The following is a 22,577-nucleotide window of genomic DNA, read 5'->3' on the forward strand; positions in this document are numbered from 1 at the left end:
CACACACACACCTGGAGAAATTGTCACCAAAACAAGTACTCAAGCACACACGCACTGATGCATACAGCACCATATCTGGTACATATGCTTATACTGTACACACGTGTGTGCACACATGAACACAGAGAGGAGGTCCCCATGGCAACCAGCCTATGGCAGCACTCCAGGCACAGGTTCATACAGGTCATGTTCATGATTCACTCCATAGCAAGAGGATCTCTGGGATGCACATTGCCACGCGTTTCCGCCTTCGAGCAACATCCATAGAGAGCTGAGAAGAACGTGGCATAGGAAGTGGGCATGGTACCTCACAGTGTAGGCATTAAGTTGGCCATTTTTTACACCACTAGGGAGTTAGCATTAGTATCCATCATGTGTTGTGCAAGTGTAACTCAGCCATATAACATTAACTTTTAGATTGGAAGGCTAGTGGATGCCTTGTTCACTGCTGCAGGTTGCTATGGATACAGAGATGCAGTGCACTGTGTGCTGCACCGCGGCCTTATGCAGTTGCTGAAAGACCTGCAGTGGTGCTGCACCCTTGGCTTAGACAAGTGCTTGAGTCGCAGTTGCAGCGAAGGGTCGACTAACACCAGGGCGCAGTCCAGGCAGTCTCGAGGAGACACCCTCCTAACACTGATACCAATCTGCTTGAAAGATGACTGGTATCTACTGACAGTAAGAGTGAGGGACACCAAGGGCTCAGCACAGGACAGCAACCCTTGAAGAAATGGAGTCCTGTACAATGGAAAACCACCTATGAAAATATATGCAAGTTGGCTTATTATTCTGCACAACAGCATTTTTTACTTCCACAGCAGATATTTTTTCTCCACACCAGCTTATATCGGATGTTTCGGGACAGAGACATGTACTTGCTGTCTCAGATCCAAAAGGTTTTTTCCCGTTAGTGGTGTCTGTCTGGTTATTCTGTGGCTAAATTTAGTGTGCTAACTTCTACATTACACTGGAAGCATTAACCACACGTTTACCAGTAGGGTTCGGAAGGTAGTGTTTATAGTCCTCTCTTTTTATACAGGCACTAGATGGAGACAGATATTCCTTCAAACACTTTATTAATTCAGTCACACTTTTTCCATAAACCGAATTACATACTTACTCCTTTATCACATTGACTCTCAAGCATCAGGCAAAGTTAATATAAAGATACCTTAAATAGCAGATTTGATAGTATTATTGCTGTTAATTCATGTAGCTGACACTTTTTTCCAAAGCAGCTTACACTGATTTACTCATTTATACAGCTCTGTAATTTTTATTGTGAGAGTTCAGGGTAAGTACCTTGATCAAGGGTACTACAGCAGGGGCTGTAATTTATACCTGGGGCTTTCAAATTACACTTTTGCATTTGGCAGATGCCTTTCTCCAAGGCAATGTAAACAAACTCAGAGTAAACAAAAGTGCATCAATAACAGGAGCAGATCTTTAAACACGTGACAGTCAAAATACTGTCAGTTTGTCCAGTGCCACTGTTTTACTGTGGCATGTTACGGGTGTAGCTTCCTATAGAACTGGTAGGAAATTCAGAGATGACCGTGACAGATGCAGTGATGCAAGTTTATGGAGCAGATAGGTGGTCTGGAGAGAAGTGGTTTTGAAAGAGATGCAAGGTGATGGCTCTAACCAGTATGTCACCAGAATGCTGAATATTAGACTATAAACATGTAACTATTAACCTAATTATTTATATCACATAAACAGCTTTTATAATGCGAATACCCTTAAGGCTGGTATAAATAAAGCTTTAATGTTGCAAAATTAAGCTGTAGTGTCAAACATTTGTTAAACTATAAACAGAACAGTGTCCCTTTACTTCATAGAGTGAAAGACATAGGCAGTGATCTTACTATTTCTTTATGTCATTAATATGTGTTATCCATTTACTTTTTATGATAATGCTAGTTTGGTCCCCTTACTATGGGAATTTTCCTCATGGGGTAATTTCAGGGAACGAATTAAATGGGTGTAATAACAGTTTCCTGGTAGCACTGTGTGGTTGGTGAATTAGAGGCAGCTCTCACCGTGTGTTAAACTGAGATCACCATCAGCTGTGACACTTACATTATGATATGAGCATATTTACTCTGTGTAATTTAGGATTAATTCAGTCATTTAGTAAAAAGCAATAAAGTATAATTTGATCTGGCTGCTTGTGCTTAAGGAGTGAGTTCACTTTGGTTCATCTTCCGGAAATTAAAATCTCCAGCACAGTGTTGACATCTTTGGATGGGCATGTGTTGTGATATAGGGTATGAAAATGAAAAGTGGATGTGTTAGAAAATGGTGTGTGGGCACTGATGAGGAAGTTCAGCTTCACAGTGAGCATCACGGTGCATCTGAGACCAGCGTCACTCTTCCTCCTGACCGCTCAATAGGATCTGCTCTCTCTCTCTCTCTTTCTCCTTCTGCCCTGTGTGGGGAGGTATACACACCACTCACTGTCCCTGTGTGTGTGGGTGTGTGTAGTTTGTCTTGTGTGGTGCGTGGATGGCATGTCTGCGTAAATCTGCGTATGCGTGTGAGCACTCCTATTTGTGTGGGCACGTGTGTGTGTGTGTGTTTGCTGCACATCACCACTGCTTCCGCATGAACTGAAGCGTTCTCATTGTGCCTTTTGATTTTGTCCTTTCGCGAAACCCTGGACGTCCTGGCGCCTCTCAGTGTCTGATGAATTCCAGAGTGTATTTGCTGGCCCTGTCAAATATCTGCTCAGGTTTCCATCCTGCATGTGTGTAGGTGAAGCACAAAGATTTGGCAATTGAAGCAAAAGGACCCTCTCAATCTCCTCCCGACACACAGCCATCACCCTCCTCATCACTGCCATCCTAGTGCTGATTCTTCACCCTTTATACCTGTTGTCCACGTGTTTGAGGGTCTGGAGATTGCACATGCAGAGGGCAGTTGGACGGACAGTGAGAGGGATGGCACGTGAAGAAGGCATAGATTATGAGAGTAAAGGAAAAAGTGAGAGGACAGCAATATGACCTCCGTGCTGCCTGTGTCTGTGGCTCCTGTTCCCTCTCCGTGGCGACGCGGTGAGATGTGAGAAAGCCAGAAGTCACAGAGGATGCACCAGCTTCCCTCTCTCCTTCCTGGTCCTGTGGCAAACTGACTCTTTATAGACAGCTGAAGTGATGGGGAGCAAGCTCAGTTTCAGCATTTCTGTGATGATAGCTCACTGAGTTCTTCCCAAGTGGGCCTAGATGAAGATGTTCTAGAACTCATGACACTTTTGTCTTCCTCTTCTTGTGGCCAGCATCCCAGAAAGTCCTGGTGCATTAAACTACACTTGTTTGGACTGTGGGGGGTGCGGTGGTGCAGTGGGTTTGGCCTGTGCCTGCTGTCATGTGGGTCTGGGGTTCAAGTCCTGCTTAGGGTGCCTTGCGACAGACTGGCATCCTGTCCTGGGTGTGTCCCCTCCCTCTCCGCCTTGCACCGTATGTTGCCGGGTTAGGCTCCGACTCGCTGCAAGCGGTTTCAGACAATGTGTGTGTGTTTGAGCTGCACTACAAGTGTCAGAGATGTTTATGAGTGTGGGTATTAGCTACATACTGAGGTCATACCCATGATTTAGATATTATATATATATATAGAATCGGTAGATGGATGGATAGATAAATACAAACATACATAAAATTTTATTGATTCTAAATTGAATTACATACTTTAAATTGCACGATGGCATCATAGTGCAGAGAGTAGCACTGCCACCTCACTGTGCCTGAGCTGTTCAGGTGTAGGTTCAAATGTAGATCAGTCAATGTGGAGTTTGCACATTTTCCCCATGTTTGTGTGGGAGCATAAATAATATAAAAAAAAGATAAATAGTGCAAAAAAGACAATGGATGGAAATAAGTAAAAAAGTAAAAGTAGCGTAGATAGCTTACAAAAATCCTGACAGCGAGAGGATCCGTCATAGATCCCAGGGTGGTGTGCAAAGGGTTCGATAAGTCATTGACTTTGAGGGACAGGAGCTTTTCCTTCTTCGTACCACTTCCATGTATACTGGCCATAGAGGCCTTACTGCACCCGAACCTGTGAACATCCCCTTTCTCTCAGTAGCACCAGGAGGAGAGGTAAAATCCTCAGCAAGCAGTAGCAGGAGCTACAGTATACCTACCTCCATGTTCTGTCAGTTCAAACTGGGTGGCTAACAAGCACTGACACCTAGTGGACATTGTTCGATCTGCACCCCAGTGTGTGACTCATTGATTGTGTCTCCCCTGTGAATGGATGAAACCCTGCAGGTCTTGCTGTTGTACAAATATCACCTAATGAGCAGTCAGCTATTTCACATCTGGAGCTATATTTTAAATCTCAAGTGTGCTCTGTGTTAATTCTTAGCACTCTGTGCTTCTGTTCATCTCGCCACTTAAGGTGTGCCATCTTAGGAGCTGCAAGGACACACAAGGGCTGAGATGGAGTGTTGGGTTGAAAAAAACCGATAGCAGAGGGGCACCGAAAGGTTGTGGATTCAAGTCCCGTCAAAGACTCATAGCTGAGCTGAAGTTGCAGCTTCTGTGAAATTTGTACAATTTGCTTACAGTCTGAACAATACAGAGCATTAAATGGAAGGGAAAAAACAGAATGGTGATGAAAATGTAATAACAGCTGAACTGACACATAAAATAAAACAGCTAATGCTGGTTGGACTCTCCTGTCCCTGTGTCCCTGACCACACATGGGCACCGCTCCTACTGGTTGCACATTTGAAGGCTGCCATTAAACACTTGAACTTTGGCACTTTATTTTGGCAGCACTGCTGTCTCACAGCACCTGGGTGGTGCGAAAGAATGTGGGTTTGATCCCCACTCAGTCTGTGTGGAGTTTGCATGTTCTCCCCATGTCTGTGTGGGTTTCCTCTGGGTGCTCTTGTTTCCTCCCACAGTCCAAAGACATGCTGTTCAGGTTCCCCCATAGTGTGTGAGTGACACAGAGAGAGTGTGTTCCAGTGATGTATGGATAAGTGACCCCCTGTAAGTAGTGTATCTAGCAGTGTAAATCACCTTGGTGAATAAGGTGTGTGGGCTAGTAACACTACATAGTATGCATTGTAAGTTGCTTTGGAGAAGATTCTGCTAAGTGAATAAATGTAAGTGGTAAAACAGCAGCTCTTATTTTGGGCTGTTTTTTTTTTTTTACAGCTTGTGAGTTTTTTTCCTTCTCTGTGTCTCCTGGTCCAAGGGGGGCCACAGCTTGGCCCGGGAGTCGGGTTCGACCACAGCAGCCTTGTTTAGCAGACCAACTGACTTCACTGTGTCTTGAACCCACCCAGGTGGTTCAGCCTGTCGGTGAGTGTGGTCCGATATCCTACTGCGGTATACCGTCAGTTTCTGGAGCATGTACTACTCTGCTTTGCCTTGTGTTTCCCAGTAGGTGGTGTAGATTTTTCTACAGTCACAGTTTGGTTACGAGATTGTGTTTTGGTCCTGAAGCAGTCAGGTGTTGGTATGTGCTGGTGGAGTGAGTCAGGCGAGTTTTCTCTACTAGCGCTTGGCTTTGCAGGAGCTTTTTCCTTATAGAAGTAAGCAGAAGGCCACTATTTTCTAGGTGCTTCTGAAGTCTGGGTCGCCCTTTTTGTGCAGTTTTAGAAACCAGCCCTGCATGTAGCTCTGTGGGTCTTCTGTTTATACAGTTGTGTGTTTATGCCTTTGGTAAAAATGTGGTACACAGGGTACAAACTTCACTGCCTTGAAGCGCAGTCAGTTAAATAAGTAGTGTTAATAGTTTTAACTCTGTCTTAACCGCATTTGGAATATTTGACATTTTACAGCTATAATGCCCTTCATTCATTCATTCATTCATTCATTCATTCATTCATTTATCCTCCCCCCCTCTCTCTCTCATAAACATTACCTTTAAATTAGCTAACCAGCACTTTACCTTTGCATGACTTGCCTTGTAAACTACCTTTACGGGAGCCTACCTTTACATATCACCTGTACATGTTTACAGCTGCTCACATTTTCACTAATTTTATAAAGCTGCTTTGCAGACACTTTGGATGTGCAGAGCTTACAGTCTCACACAGAAGTGTGTGTGTACTATGGATGGGTATTTTTACTCAACATCCTTCTGAAAGGTATGACAACAGAGCCAGTTCAAAGGTTGAAGCCAAAGGGCAGATCTGTGCCCTTTGTCACTATGCCATCTGCTGTTCATTAGTTTTACTGGATAATTACATTTTTTCACATGTCACTCTACATCTTAGCAAATGGCTTTACTCAAAAGGAGTTATTGTTTGTCAATTTGTATCTTTAGATATTTCACATTCGCTACCCTTCCTGAAGGTTTTTTAATCATTTGCTTTGTTGAGATTCCAGTTAACATTTGGGTCCACTTCTCATTTGCACCCATAAAGATTTTATTAAGTGTTTTACAGCACTGGGCTGCAGACTGTAAACTGCAGTTTTTCAGTTATTAAACTATGGGTTCCCAAAAGGTCTTTAGCAGTTGGGAAGATGGGCAGCGCAAGAATAGAGTAAATTTTGCTCCCGCTTGACACCAGAGGACATCCAGCAGTCGTACCGTGGTAACAGAATGCTGTCGGTCACATCTTATTACACAGATTCGGTCCGTTCAGAATCTAGGGGCAAGTTTATAAACTCCTCCGCTGGATACAGAAATTGTGGACTCAACATGGAAAATGAATGAGGAAAATCGATTTCAGATGGAAACCTTCTAAGAGACTGTTAAATCTCCAGCCCCAATGTGTCCCGCCTGGTGCCCTGCAGCCTTTTGCACGCACGTTTCTGAGTGCCATGGTTTATTTGAGCTGTGGCGTGCCACCGCCGCTAATTAGCAGCTTGGCCGTCACTTTGCGATGCATTGTTTGTAAAAGTGTGACTCATGCCTGTTAGCATCAGGCCCTGGCGACACGAGAGCTAACCTGTTAACACCCACAGTCTGCTGCGGAACGGTGATCCACCCAGTGTTTTTGCATGGAAAGCATGCCTCTCGCATGGGCTACACTTAGAGTAGAAGTTTGCTTTAGTTTCATGCTGACAGCTGCCTGTATTTTGTGTGATGAACATAACTTGTCGTGGAGCCTTACGGTTGTATGTTTGAGTCCCAAGAGGGGTGTTGCTGGTGTACCATTGAGCAGATACTAATTGAGTCTTTTCTGCTAAATATATACAAATTCATAAATGGGTTCAGTTTAAGTAATAGTTGAGGTCCATAAGGTGCTTTGTTTAACTCTATTTCTTAAGCATCTAGAACGTGGTACTATACAGTTACCATGATATAAGCCCATGAACTGTGATTCATTTTGGCATATAGCATTAATGATGATAATATATGTGCCTGTTTACATTGTTTACATTTCTTCAATTACCTGATGCTTTTTTCCAAAAACAGCTTATAGTGATTTACCTTTTAAACAATGGTGTCATTTTTACTGAGGCAATTTCAGAACAGAAACCTGCTCAGGGGAACTACAGCAGGAAGTGGGATCCAAACCTGGGACCTTTGAGTTCAAATGCAGCTGCTCCAACCGCTACACCACCTGGTGTGCCCCATGTTCATCAGGGCTTTATTACTGTAACTGGTTTTTACCCACAGGCCATCAGGCTTGTGAACGACATCCATCCACTGCCTGTCCGCCCATCACGGCAGACACAGATTACCCTCTGAGCCTGAGAGGTGTCAACTACCTCCCATCCTTCCTATACGCACATACACATCCACAACGCCAATAACATCAGAGACCACAGACTACCTCCGAATACCTTGCGTACACAAATACACACCCTCCCTTCAACTGTGAATAGACCCAGTCTACCTCTGCAGGACTTTGCACATGTACGACTTCCATCTTTACATTGCGCACCGTACGCTTTATATATGTATATAACCTTGTTTCTTGGATTTTTGCACTAATAGTCGTTTTTGTAAATTTGTGATTTACGCCTTGTGTTTTCCTTGTGTTTTTCTTTCCTTATGTCCTTATAATTTATGTCATAGGCTGCTGAGAGGATTCACAGAGTAAGAATTTCATTGTATGGTGTAACGAACTGTTTACTGTGCACATGACAATAAACTCTTGAATGTTGAATCTTCATTAGAACTTGTCTTTCTCACTAAAATTACACACTGATACGCACACACACACCGTATGAAGCCACTTGTCCCGAGTGGGGTCGCGGCGAGCCGGAGCCTAACTCGGCAACACAGTGCGTAAGGCTGAAGGCAGAAGGGACACAACCAAGAGGGGATGCCAGTCCATCGCAAGGCACCCCAAGCAGGACTTGAACCCCAAACCCACTGGAGAGCAGGACCCAGCCAAGCCCACTGCACCACCACACTCCCCCACCCTGATATCTACCCAGTGATTTAGAAATAATAATGTAGTGGCTTGCTGATTTATTTACTGAAGCTGTAATTAAGATTTCTAGCAAAAAAGTCCTTTGAAGCACACTGATATTTTTTATGTTCTAATTTTATGTCTGACTAGTTCTTGTCTGAGCTCAGTGACACTGGAAGGGCTCTACTCCTTTCCTTTTCCTTTGCTGGAACACTTTAACTTGTGTCAGATAACAGGTTTTACACAATGCAGAACCTTCTATTTCTTAATGACATAGAAATAAGATGATGCGGGATCTCTGACCTCCACAGGCGGTGCACTCTTCCTCTCAGGGGTCACGCTCACTGCACTTTGCCTCTGTAGCATGGCACCTCTGGGATTACAGTCTCACCGTAGAATGAACTACTTTGTCAAAAAATGTTCTGTGAGTGTGTGTGTGTGTGTGTGTGCGTGTGTGTGTGTGTGTGTGTGTGTGTGTATATGTATTTGCTGTAGCACTGTGAAACTATAACCTGTGGATGACGCTGGACAGACCCCTGCAGTGGGATGTAATGCCATGGCATCTTGATGCCATCACACTGAAAAAATGTATATGTTTGTATATATTGCATACATTTTATCGGTGTATATTTTGATAAGTGAATTCTGCTAAGTGTCACATAGTCAGTATAAGACGTTTAATACACAGCACAACAAATCGGAACACACAAAAATTTATGAATTTAATCACAAGGACATACACTCTGTTGCCCCTTGATCCCTTGATCTTATGCTTTATTTGTTTCTGACTTTTTATCTTCATGTTCCTCTTAGCGGTGATGTCAGTTGCTCAGCAACCAAGCCATCGAGGCCTGATTGTTGCCATGACGATGTGGTAGGGGTAGCGTGGATAGAATAGAGATGGAAGGAATATGGGAAGGGGGGGATGAAGAAAGAGGGGAACGGATGCATAGGAGGGGAATGGGACCACGGGCAAACGGGGTGGGGGCAAGGGGGGGCTGGTTGCTGGCAGGCCTGGAACCCTCTCCTCCTCTTCTAGTGCAACTTTCTGCAATTCTGACCTGCAGCACAGCTGTAAGTGTGATGTAAATGGTACGGCCAGTGGGGGTGGGGGCAGTCTCCACGTTCGGGAATGTTCCCCGAAATGACCGTCCAGTCAGAATCAGACTGGCATTGCAGGAGTGTGTATGCCGCACAGTCAGTGCTGTTTTCTACTGCTCCTTCTGAGTATGTTGCACTGTAACCTCGTCATTTATCTCATCACATTACTGAATGAATTTGCCTAATCATCGATGTGTCTTTTTTCATAGTTTTATGCGCGTTTATATGGCAGTATGATTTCGTGACACAGTCAGGTTTAAATGCCAATGTCATGTGAACAACAAAAAGTCCTTTGGGTACTCAACCCTGCATGTTTCAGGTTATAAATCAATGTCCCCATCCATTTAAAATCTCAAGAAACTTACAGTTGTTTACACGTTATGTAATTTTACTGCATCGGTTCAGGGAAAGCACCTTGATCAAGAGTACTACAGCAAGAGATGGGGTTCAAATCCAGGTCTTTTGAACCTGGAGGCAGCAGTTCTTACCAACTATGCCACCTGCCTACTATTCACTTACGGCTCAGAAGTTGAACTCGTGTTGTTTGGATCCATCTGCTTCGTTTGTGACTGCGTAATCCTGGTTCCGCTCAGTTGGACCTGACGGGTTCCACCCCCGGAATGCCTCGTGCAGTCGAGTTTCACTGACTGTCCTCTAGCCTGTGCTTCTGGAACTGCTGAATCCTGTCCAGTGGCGTCCAGAGCCACAGTATGTAGTGCTGGTCTTCCCCAGACAGCCCGTGGGCGTGTGTTTTTACTGTAGCTTATTGCTTAATTACCACCTCCTTTAAATAGTGCAATTAAAAACACGTCCCAAATTGAGGAGCATGGAGTCGGCGGTGGCATCGCTGAAAAAGACCTGAGTGGGGGGTTGGGGGGAGAGTGAAGAATAAATGGATTATTATGTCCCTTGATATCGGAGCAGTACACTGTAGTAACATGACTGTAATATCAGTTAAGTCATTTGTTGCGACTGACAGTGTGGCATGACAGCCTAATTGGTGCTGTGACCCGGCCCACTGTTGTCAAACTCGTCATTCTCACTTGTCATCAGCACCTTTCAGGGGCATGGCAACACGTCTGAGGGACCAGAAATATTCCTGGAAACACGTAGGTTTACATTTACTTATTTAGCAGACACTCTTCTCCAAAGTGACATGCAACTTGGAGCAAACAAAAGTGCATCAACAACAGACAAACGGCTTTAGACACAGATGGGATTGTCAAAGAACAGTCGGTGTGTCCAACACCACCGTCTTCGCTCTTGCACTTTACAGCTGTAGCTACATATAGAGCGCACGCACAGGAAATACAGAGGTGATGAGGAGCTGTTAGGAGATCAGGAGAGAAGGGGTGCTGAAAACACTTTGAGACCCCTGCTCAATGCTGGGAGGGATTCAGCAGCTCTGAGGGACAAAGGGAGTGCTTCCACTACATCGGGGACAAAACAACTCCAGGCTTTTGATTTTGGACCCTTTTGAGCGGGACCACCAAGCAGCCAGACATGGAAGAGCACAGTGCTGTTGCTGGGGAGTAGCAAGTGATGAGGTCAGATTCTTTGATGGTCTTGTATTTAATGGAGTTATACAGAGGCTTGGTTGAACACTGGGGGGGGATGGCCGCCTCCTACATCAACCCAGGGGTCCCAATGCTAGTATCACACTCGTGTCGCTCTGTCAGGTGTTGTTTCCCATCATACAGGTAACAGGTGTCTTTGGTGTGTGTGTGCGTGTGCGTGGGTGTGTGTGCGTGTGCGTGTCCCAGGCCCATAGGGAAGAGGTGAGGTGCGGGGGAACGGCACTCCGCTGTTTCTTGCTCTGCTCGCTGCTCCTCTGCTCAGACCTGAGTCATAAAGGATGAATTCAAATGAGCACAAGAAGTGGGGAGGGGGAGGGAGGCAAGTGTGTGTGCTTGTAAACAGCCCTCAGTGTTTGTTGGGGTAAGACAGTATTTGGTGGGGGGGGTCATGTGGAAATGCATAGGTGAGACTCTGCCTCCCTCCCCTTCCCTGTCGCTCTCTCTCTCTCTCTCTCTCTCTCTCTCTCTCTTTCTGTCTCCCCCCTCCCTCTATTTCCCACTTTCTCCGTCTCTTCTGCCGCCTGTCCCTCCCTGTGCTGCTGTGTGTCAGAAACACACCTCGCCGATGCCAGTGTGTCCTGCTAGCCAGCCGTCGCAACTCGTATCGGAGCTTCCGACACCGACCCACCTCTTGCCAGCCACGCTGGCTCCCAGGAACACCCTCCCTCTTCATCCTTTACACTGAGCCCCCTCCCCATCCCTTTCTTCCCCCTCCCTGTTTCTTCCCTCTCTCCCTCTCCCCCTCCCAGTCTCCCCATCCCTCTGTCCCCGTCCTCCATCCACCCGCGTCTAGGAAGCGGCTCTTTCCTGTCCCTCGCCGATGAAAGGACGCACTAAGCTCCCTTTGCTCTGTTCTTGTGTGGTACGTACATGAGAGAGTGGTCTCCCCATTCCTTGCTGCTGCTCTGTCGTACCGCGGTCACTTGCTCTTGATGTTGTTTGGATACGAATATGAATTTTTGGGGATATGCCTATAGCTGGTGTACGGTGTGAGGCTTGCGACAGGCGTGTGTGGGTCCTCGTCGTCGTTTTGCACTTCGCAGCCACTCTCCACTCCTGAACTCATGAATGTGATGTTTGCCTGCCAGGTTTGAGTCACTCTGTATATTTCTCTACGGTCTCAGTCTCTGAGCGTGCGCTTGCGTGCGTGCGTATGTGCGTGTGTGCACGCGTGTGTGTGTCTGCGCGCGCGAGTGCGTGTGTGCGAATGGCAAGTGTGCACGTACCGTAACGTGTGCTCACTCTCACTGCTGTCCCCTGTATTTTTTCTCTTTTCCCTCCGTGTGTGTGTCCACGCGCACGCGTGTCTGTCTCTTCCTGACTACTTGTATGAGATTAGGCCATGACACGCAGCGTGAATCTAGTGCGTACGAACCTTGGGCTTCTGTGTTATTTGCGTGTCTTTCCTGATGCAAGCACGCATGTACGTGTTTGCAGTTGCGTGTCCTAATGAAACATCTGCGTGGCGCATTGGCAACAGCATGAGCACAGGTTTTCACAAGTGTGTGTGTGTGTGTGTGTGTGTGTGTGTGTGTGCGCTCGCAAACGCGAGTGTGTGTGTGATTGCTTTGGAACCTCAATGGCTGTGAGTGGCATGTGAGGGGCCCGGGCAGACCTGTTGCACACAGGCGCTTGTGGGTCTTCCCCTTCTCTGCGTTTGCACACACACCTGTGTGGGATCATCTCGAATGGACACGGAACGAGAGGGCATTGGTTACGGACCTGCGGGTGTGGATGCGGGGGTGGGCTGGCGCTCCGCACTCCGTCTGTGAATCGGACTAATGAGGAGCTTGAGTGTGTTATGGCAGCAGTGCTACCTGCTGGGGTAGGTGGGGCCCTTGGAAGCAGACCCCCACTGCAGGGGCCACAGGCGCACGGTGCTTTTTCATGAGCAGCAGCAAATGCACCCCCCACCCCCCAGCCAGACTGTCGTGATGAAGCAGAATGCCTAATGCACGCTATATAATATTCATTTGTCTCCCCAAGTCTGCTGATGCTCTTCAGTTTAGTGATAGGCAGGCAGGGGCCCCCTGGACTGAGGTGCAAGGAGGGGGTTGGAGGGGTGGGTCCAGGTAGCAGGATGACGACAGAACGGTGGGTATCTGGCAGACGGGGGCCCTCTCCCCAAAGTCCACAGGGCCTCATCTTGGGGACGAGTTGGGCCATTCTCTGCTTTTCAGATTCTCTTTGTTCTAATTGCCCCCCTACGGACCTGGCATGGGGGGGTCACTTGAAAGCAGATGATGAAACTCATCAGAGGTGTAAAAGAGAACATCGCTATACGCGAATAATGGGTAGCGGGACTCTGGAGGCGAGGCGCTGCCAACATCTTCAAAGGGCCCCGTCTTTAGTTCAGGTAAATAAGGCCACAGGTAGCATTTCAAGATTCAGGAGCATCTCAGCTGGGGCACCGACGTTGGACCCTTGAGCAGGCATCTTCAGCGCAGTCATTTCGCTTTATTTTGCATGTGCATAAGCAGGAACAGCTCAGTGCTGCAAGGCATTCTGTGTATGTTTTTGCTAAGGGACTCTGCACAAATGTAAATGAGCAACAGATTAGAGACAGTCCATCTGAGGGTCATGCCAGCCCCAGGGGCTCACAGTCCCTGGCCAGGCGTTTGGAGCCCCCTCCTGTGCCAAGAGTCTAATTTTATCAGGTTTAGCTTAATACAATTGATTTGGCAGTTAAGACTTCGTGGGCATGTGTGTATATGTGTGTGTGTGGGGGGGTGTATGTGTCTCATTAAGGAAAGTCCAGATAGTTCATATCACTCTCAATTGGGCAGGAGGTGGACCAGCAGGTGGCGTAGTGGTTAGAACTTCTCACTCTAAGGTGCCAGGTTCGAATACAACTTCCTGCTGTAGTGCCCTTGATCAGGGTGCTTTCCCCGAACTAATAGAGTAAAAATTACTCTTCTGTATGATGGATAAGTCATTTCAAGTTGTGTGAGATAAATTTATGAATGTAATACACCTTTATTGCAGGGTTTCTCCATACTGAGGAACTTGGGCTTTTACCTTCACGACCTACAGAGCAGTTGGTTGGCTTCATCAACAACGTCTTTGTGAATCTGAGGAAAATGAAATGGTGGAAATGGTACTGCGAAAGACTCCAAGTTTGGAAGAGACTGTATTTGTGCAGAAAGGAGCCTGCCCAGGGAGCGAGGCTGAGACGTGGCCAACAGGGAACACTTACTGCATGGTTTGAGTGAACCTACACGGTCCTCCAAGGATTCGTATTCTTCGTGTGCTGAAGTTCTGACCTGTGGGGCGTTTCCCTGAGGTTGGGTTTGACTAAGGTGTAGGGTAACTCATGGCAGGGCTGGTCTGAATGGTTCAGTTGAGGTTTCATGACAGTGTGGAATGTCTGTGTGAGGAGGTCTTTATGTCTACATGTGTTGTTGATGCAGCGTGCTGAGTCAGGGAAGCTCCGAGTTGGATTCTTGCGCCTTGAATTCACGGAAATGAATGCCATGTCAGCGTACCGTACTGTACCACTACTCAACAGGACAGCCTGCAAACCCGCAAAGCAAGAAGGAGCATCCAGCCCCCCACCCCCATGGCTGCCCTTGACTCTTTGTGCCTGTTGTGTTGTGCTGCTGTTGAGCCGCAGGGCCTGAACTGGTCACTCTTCTGCTGGGTTTCACACTGGACATGTACTGGTGTGAGACTTGGGGTGTGTCAGCCTCCCACAGAACAGCCAGGCAACGGGGACTCTGCACCCCCCCTGCAGATGTTGTCATGGAAACATGCCAGCTCCAAAGGGAGTTGCCTTGGCGGTGCACCACTGTTGTATGGTCCAACGCAGTACGGCAGGGTGCGAAGGCATGCTTTTTTGGTTCTGTTTAGGTCATGGAGCGGCTGCCTAATGATGTCACTGTTGTAACAATGTGCTTTCGGAACTCAGCGTCAGGGTCTCTGTAGATTTGTTGCTCGGTTTTACAACTGAACAAACCATTGCAATCGCCTGCAGCATCAAAATTTGGGGGCACCAGATTTTGCTACTGAAATCAAAAAATACATTGTGCTCTTGGAAAAAAGATAACACCCTTGCTTAAAGCAAAAATAAACAATTTTCTTAAAAATTGAAGATCTGCCACCTTATGTATTGATTTTGAAATGTTGCAACTTTGAAGGTAACATTTTCTATGAAATGAAGTAAACAACATATCTATTTTCTCACTTAACGAACCTCAGGCTTGAAAAATTTAGTTTTCAGTCTATTTTCAGTTAAAGTATAAAGTTGTGTTCCGTGCTTATAGAATATTCACATTCATTGTCATAAGTACTGTAATTATGCAGAAAATAATATTTATCAATTTATTTTTCTTTATGTTTAGTATGTATCTAAATCCAAAACAAAATAATTTTTGTCATATATATATATATATATATATATATATATATGTATGTGTACCTACTGTATCTTAAATTAGAAACTGATGTTTTTGGGAGAGTTTGTGGCTGCGATGGCTTCATTCCACAAGGCTCGTGCTGGTGAAATGGTGAAAAAGATCCTTCCTAAGGCATAGCTGTGATTCAGCCATAAACCTTCACGGCCAGAAAGGTCGTACTATTGCACTGATCAAGCGCGTGCTCTTCCGCGAGGTGTTTCGGACAGTTTCCCCTTGCGGTGTTGACACAGATCTGCTTGGTGTGATGTTCATTCCCAGGACATCAGAAAGTTCTGAATCTCCGTTGTGCAGCGCTATCCACTAGCAGTAACGAAGGGTTTTGTGCTCGTGCTCTGCAAGATCCCTCTGGTAGTGGTTGCCCATGCAGGAGTTTCTGCTCAGTGTACAGGATGTTGGCCTGAGTACTGGGGGATTGAGGGGTACCTGCTTTTGGGAAAGGTACGTTATCGCAACTAGCCCAGTAAAAATCAGTCTACGGAAACATTTCACAAACTGCGCTGGCAGTAAAACCGTTGGGATTAACAGCGCAAGTTGATGTGGGGGTGGCTGTGGGGGGTGGCTGGTGGGGGGATCTGCAAACTGAGCTCATTTTATGGTTTCATGGGTTTACTGACACGGGTGAGAAGCTGGGGTCTGATCAGGCTGTGCTCGCTCCTGGTTCTGTGGAAAGGGCCTTCGGGGACAGGAAGAGCCATGACGCCCCGAACACGCCTGCTACGCCCAAGGCGTGAACGTGGGGCTCCACTCCACTGGTCTTGTGGTCACTGGAGCCATAATGTAATGGATGGTGACTCATTAATTATCTGCCACCCAAAGGGCCTTGTCTGGGTTTCCATTCCATTCAGTTCCAATGCCAAGAGGCCCTTGAACCCTGGGCTCCTTGACTCTTTCAGAAATGTGAAGCTACGAGGGACTGGGGAGGAGAGGTCGGGTTTGAAGCAGGGATGTGTCAGAACCAAAAGGCCCCACCAGGATGAGTACAAGTGGCTCTCATTCCATGCAAATGGATTAACTGGGTCCCTGCTGAGCTGCTCTGCTGCAGGTGACTCTTTGTACCAGTTACCACTGTGTCACTGTCACCAGCCTGGCAGGTTCCCAGTAGCTGAGAACACAACACTGTGAAGGGAAGGCTGGTGGTTTGATTTCCAGGACAGTCCCTGCTATAGTACCCAGGAGTAAAGTTCTTAACTCAACTTGTTCCAGGGCTGTATCAAGCCCTATGAAGAATTAAAACTCCAAGTCACTAGGGGCAGCAGGTGGTACAGTGATTAGAGTTGCTGCCTTGTATTCAGATGACCCAGGTTCAAGTCCCACTTCCTGCTTTTGTATGCTTGATCAGCATACTTATACTACATTTAATCATTTAGCTGATGCTCAGTTACAAAGCAACTTTCAATGTTAAGTTACTTCTCATTATTTATCCATTTATATAGCTTGATATTTTTACTAGATCAGTTCAGGGTAACTACAGATGGAGGTGGGATTCAAACCTGCAACCTTTGGGTCCAAAGGCAGCAGCTCTAACCACTACACATCCATCTGACCCATGTAGATGCACCAAATTGCACCAATAAAAAAACCCAGTTGCATAAATGAAAAAATAATTCTACATAGTGGACAGCAGGTGAAAAGTATAAGGTAAAGGAGTAATAGTATTAATTAAAGCATCGGCTAAGCAACTAAATAGTAGTGTTAAAGTAAAACTAATATTAACAGTACTGAAGAATTATGGTAAGGATTGCAGAAAGGGGTAGTACACTGAGACTAAAGAGCACAGATCACCGTACGGAAGTAGAACTGGCCTTGGATTTGTTCACATTTTTATCAGCTTAGCTTCTTGGAAGCTGCTTTGTCCAAAATTATTTTAACTAGCTTTCTTTAGGGAGATTGTAAAGGATAACTTTGATTTGACTTAGAAAATATTACATTTCTGCACTTGATCCATTTATGCAGCTGGATATTTTGCTGAAGCAGATGGGGCTGAGTTTGTGCTCAAGGGTACAACAGCAGATGGGGGGGTTCAGCCTGTCATTCTGTGATAACTGGTCCAGTTTCCTCACCACTGTGCTCAGACACGTGTCTCGGGTCCCAACACATGCAGAACTATAGCTGGAAGGCTCTGAGGTCCAGACTTTGTGGGTGTGTGGGTCTGCCTTTAAAAGTCCATTTCAAACTTTCCTTTTACAGGTAGATTCCCACACAGTGTTTAAATAGGACTTTAGAAAGTGTCATTTCAAAGCCCTTCCAGAGGATCATGTGGCCCAGCAGTCAAGGCTGGAGCTCTATTGTAAGACCACCAATATCCATGGAAACCACAAATGTTCAGCTCAAGAGCGCACAGTGTACCGTTACACGCCAGTGATGTGTTTGAGTCCTTAAGTTGCGAATTTGAGTCGCATGTCATCGCCTTGTTCACTGGCCAAGCAAGAGTCTAAATCTGAGTCAGACAAACTCGAGTCCAAGTCTGAAGCTGACTAACTAAAGACTCAGAGATGTATAAATAAGTTCATATTTGTAAACACAGACACATTTATTAAATCATTAATTTTCAGTTGTTGTTTGTTGCAGGCTGTCCATCTGTGATACCACGAACTACATTTACATTTAGCAGATATTAAGACTCAACATACAACTCAGAGCAAATAACATACATTTCACAAAAGGCAGAGTTAGATACAAATGTGATTGTGGCACCTCAGTCAGTTTGTCAACACCACTGTTTTTGATGGTGCACGTCATATAAGAAGCTACCTACGGAGTTCATGGGAAATACTGAGGTGCACATGAGAGATGGTGTGATGCAAGTTTATGGAGCACCGAGGAGATCAGGAGATGGATCTCTGAAAGAGATGTGTTTTCAGGTGTTTCTGAAATGCTGGGAGGGATTCAGCAGCCGAGGGACAAAGGTAGCTCATTCTGCCAGATCGGGGTCAAAACTGAGAATGTATAGACTTTAGATTTTGGAGGGGAACCATCATGAGTGAGATCAGAGGTACCAGAGGTATTCACCAGAGGTAGTGCAGCACAGCCCTCTTACTGAACTGTAGGGAATGATTGGATCCTGCAGGTGGTGCCAATGGAGAGAAATGGGGGTGGGAAGACTTTGGCTGGTAAAACACAACCCATGCAGTGGCATTATTCTGTATCAGCTAGATGGATAGATGGATGGATGGATGGATGGATGGATGGATGGATGGATGGATTGATTGATTGATTGATTGATCCTGGAGGGAAATCATTTGATGGAGGAGGCCAGAGGACCACACAGAAGAGAGTTGCAGTAGACCAGGCAGGATATCACCGTAGTATGGACTACAAGTTGTGTGCAATTTGTTGTGTAATAAGATCCTGCACATTTTATGCAGGATAAATATGCAGGATGAGGTTATGAATTTAGTGTGCTGTGAAAAGCAGAAACTTGAGTCTATTCTTACTATCAAGCTCTTGACTGATGAAGCAGGTGAAATGAGCAAGCTGTCCAGTTGGACAAGGAGTTCCCAACAAGTGGAGAGACATGCTGGGAGGTGAAGGATCTCAGTCTTGGAGAGGGAAATGGACTCGATTTATTAATGTGTTTGTTTCTCTTATTTTTGTATTGCACATCTTGTGATATAGCCGGACACATCATCACTGATGTAACCTGAGGTCACTGGGTGTTACAGATTGTTCACTGTCAGACCCCTCACCCGGTTGACCTGACCAGGGTTGATCAGGCCCCGGTCTGAGTCCAGTTAGTGGTACCTTGAACCCGCAACTTACCCCTGCTGATCATTAGCCATCAAGCTGTCCTTTCTGCAGTCTCAGTAACAGCTTTAATAACCTTCCTCCTCTGGCTTACTGTCATTCCCAACATACTACAGGCCTTATAAAACACCCATCCACCCATCCATCCATCGTCAACAACCGCTTGTCCCAAGCAGTGTCACGGTGAGCCAGAGCCTAACCCGGCAACACAGGGTGCAAGGACAAAGGGGGAGGGGACACACCCAGGATGTGACGCCACTGTGTCACAAGGCACCCCAAGCAGGGCTTGAACCCCAGACCCGCCACGCCACCATGCCACTACACGCCCCCAGCCTTAAAATAGCTTCCCTGTTTTTATGTTTACTCATCTAGTCTTTTGCTGCTCCACCAGCTTCTTGTACTTCATCTTCTTCCTTTCATGGTTCTAATGAGATGGCTTGTCTAGAAACTTCAGACAACAGGCCAGTGTCTGGCCATAGCTATGTCTCTGTGATGGTGACCGGATATCCAAGTTACCTTCATAACTGTCAGTATCGCAGCACCACCAGGAGTCCTGACCTGGCTGTGGCTCTTGGTTCTGGTCTCTCACCTTCCTTGCTTTTCCAACCCACCGTGATATACTGTGCCACTGCCTTGAGCACCTGGTCATGGTGCAGATGACGACGGGCTACACCTGGTTCTCTTGTACAGCTGTAAAAATCTTGGATATAGCTATGACAAACAAAAAGATTTTCTTTTATTATCTCTGAGCTACATTTAAATTAAAACTAAAGTAAAATGATTTTATAAATAAAATGCATTGTCTCCACAAACTCCTACTTAGTGCTCTTTGTTGACCAGTTCATCCCATAAATGTATAACGTTCACCATCATGTCACTGATCACGGACAATCAGGAACACCGGACAGCTATAAACACTGTGGAAGTGAGCTGAGTTAAGGTGGTGCCACACTCCTCTTCTGAGTTTGTTTTACTGCCAGCTAAGCTGGATGCAGAAATGCTGATGGGTTTTGTTCCATGTGACGGAAATTGCAGAAAATAAAGCAGTGAAAAAATATAATTAAAAAATGTTTATAAGTTGAATGTTCGCGACACAACGAGCCAGTTGTAGTTGTGTTTTTCACATCGACCTCAGCGTACATGTAGTTATTGTGTAGTTATTTGTATTGATTATCCAGGAGATGGAAGGTGTGATGGACAAGGAGATGAATGTGGAGAGGTCTGAGGAGGTGGATGACAAGATGGATGATGACATGTCTGAGGACTGGATAATGAGATGTTTGAGGAGATGGACGGACTATCTCCTCTGCTCAGTTAGTGTGTGTACATTCGGAGTCGTAACTTTGGTCTCACAGGAAAACAAAGCAAATTAAAGGAGGAAAATATCAGAAACGTGACAGGACTCCAGACAACTCCGATAATGAAACTTTGACTTCGAGCTTCTAAAGCAGATCAGAGGAAGGTGGTCCAGGGGACACATGGGTTCGGGGACAGGGTGGAGCTGTGGGCAGCTCGTGCCCCCACCCCCTCCAGTGGCACAGCGTCTCTCTTAAGACTGACGTCACCCCAGAGACAGCGGCTCCACGCGCCGCAGTCGGTCCTGAGATGAATGCACAATACAGAGTTCACCTGTCATGCCTCTCTATCCCCGTCTGGTGGCCAAGGAGCTGCACTGCAGATCAGAGAAACCCCACAGACCAAAGAAAACTTCTATTAATGTACACAGAAGTACTGCTAATGAAAACATGCTTAGGCAGTGTGGTCTGAACACGCTTATGCAGTATGGCCAGATACCATACATAGAGTGCTACTGGAAACAGAGGCGATACAAATGAGAAGGTACCCAGATGTGGCCAGACGCTCTACTCATTTCATCTCTTGCTGAGTTCTACATCTGGCTCACAGTAATCGATACATGTATCTAATGTTAATATTGCCTGGACTGGGGCTGGATGGGGAGAAAGTGTGAGCATGGCGATGTATGATATACGGTTCCTGGTTGGTAGAGATTGGGACTGCTATTGTATTGTCATTACTGTACTGTTTTAAAATGGCCAATCAAAGGTCAGTTAGCAGGGTCTTCTGATTTGGTGATCTGAAGGCGTCGGTCACTGTGGTCGTCGCAATGCTGGACCTATGGACAGTATCCCTGTGGGTCGGATCTGAGTGAGGGAGCGAGGCCACAGACAGCTCTGTGCTTCAGCAAGAGTCCAGAATGCACTGTTTAATAAATAATAAGAAAGTAATAACTGCTGAGCCTGCGGAAGGATATGACACGTTAAAGATCTCCGGGGTTCTGGTAATGAGGTAAATAATGCATTTGGTATCTGGTTCCAAACGTTGTCCGTGTGCAGTAACTAGCAACACATCCACATCGACCGCATGACATTTCAGGTAATAGTATTATGACTTGTCATGGTTTCTTCATGCCATTCATAAATGCACCTCTGGGCCAGGAATGTTCTTTTTTGAAAGAAGTGCTTGTTAACAGCGGGTGTCAGAGTGATTAAGAACACGCACCTGTGACCAGCAGATCACAGTTCCTAAATCCCTGCAAGGGTTCTGCTGTTGTGTCAGTGAGCAAGACGCATATCCAGCTCCGTAAAAAGCAATCATTGCTGGAACCCATCGCTCCGTGTATGAATCTAAATGGAAATGTACTGATGACCAGAATGAGGAATTTTAACAGTCATCATCTCCTTCACAGCTGTGGACCTCGATCTCTCTTTCACCCAAGGCCAGAGACCCCAGACTTGGAGGTTCAGTTATCACCTAAACATGCGTGGGGCAGCAGGTGACATAGTGCTGTGATCCATCACTGTCAACTTGAAGAACCAGGGCTTAAATCCCTCTGTAGTGTCCTTAAACAAGGTATTTACTCTGATCTGGTGCAGTAACAAGGGGACTTGGCGGTGCAGCAGGTTTGACCAGGGCCCGCTGTGTGGTGGGTCTGATGTTCGAGTTCTGCTTGGGTTGCCTTGTGACGGACTGGCGTCCTGTCCAGGGTGTGTCCCCTCCCTATTCAACCCTAACCCTGTGTTCTCGAGTTAGACCGCAGTTCGCCACGACCCTGCTCGGGACGAGTGGTTGTAGACGTTTCTCTGTGTGTGATACAGTAACAATTAGCCAGCTGTATAAATGGCTAAGTCATTGTAAAGTCAATTAACACTGAGTAACTTTGGAGGAAAGATGATAATAAATAGTCTATAACTTACACAATATTATTGTCCCAGAATAAACCCATGACCCATGCAACTTCCTTCTTGGGCAGTAGGAAACATTAACAGCTCTTTGTAGATGAGGTTTTTTTTTCACTCTTGTAAGATATTTGTGTGTCTGTGGGAAGATATCTTGTAAGATATGTATGCGTAATATATGTTAGGTTCTGTGTGTGTGTCTGTGTTTGGGATGCTG

The 22,577-nt window shown here is 46.0% G+C and overlaps 1 protein-coding gene across 3 annotated transcripts in view; it reads left to right on the plus strand.

Moving 5' to 3' along the window:
* The window catches only part of dlg4a (discs, large homolog 4a (Drosophila)), a 98,777-nt gene that overhangs the window by 20,856 nt on the left and 55,344 nt on the right, over positions 1-22,577 (plus strand). Inside the window, exon 1 of one of the 3 annotated variants that reach the window (XM_029247262.1) lies at positions 11,803-11,866. The exons of the other annotated variants lie outside the window; for them this stretch is intronic. Within the exon in view, the coding sequence (XP_029103095.1) occupies positions 11,825-11,866 (42 nt within the window). The 5' untranslated portion in view covers positions 11,803-11,824. Of the gene's footprint in view, positions 1-11,802; positions 11,867-22,577 lie in introns of those variants that run through there. 3 annotated transcript variants of the gene reach the window in all.

Source organism: Scleropages formosus, chromosome 21, assembly GCF_900964775.1.
Source record: "Scleropages formosus chromosome 21, fSclFor1.1, whole genome shotgun sequence".
Classification (NCBI taxonomy): domain Eukaryota; kingdom Metazoa; phylum Chordata; class Actinopteri; order Osteoglossiformes; family Osteoglossidae; genus Scleropages; species Scleropages formosus.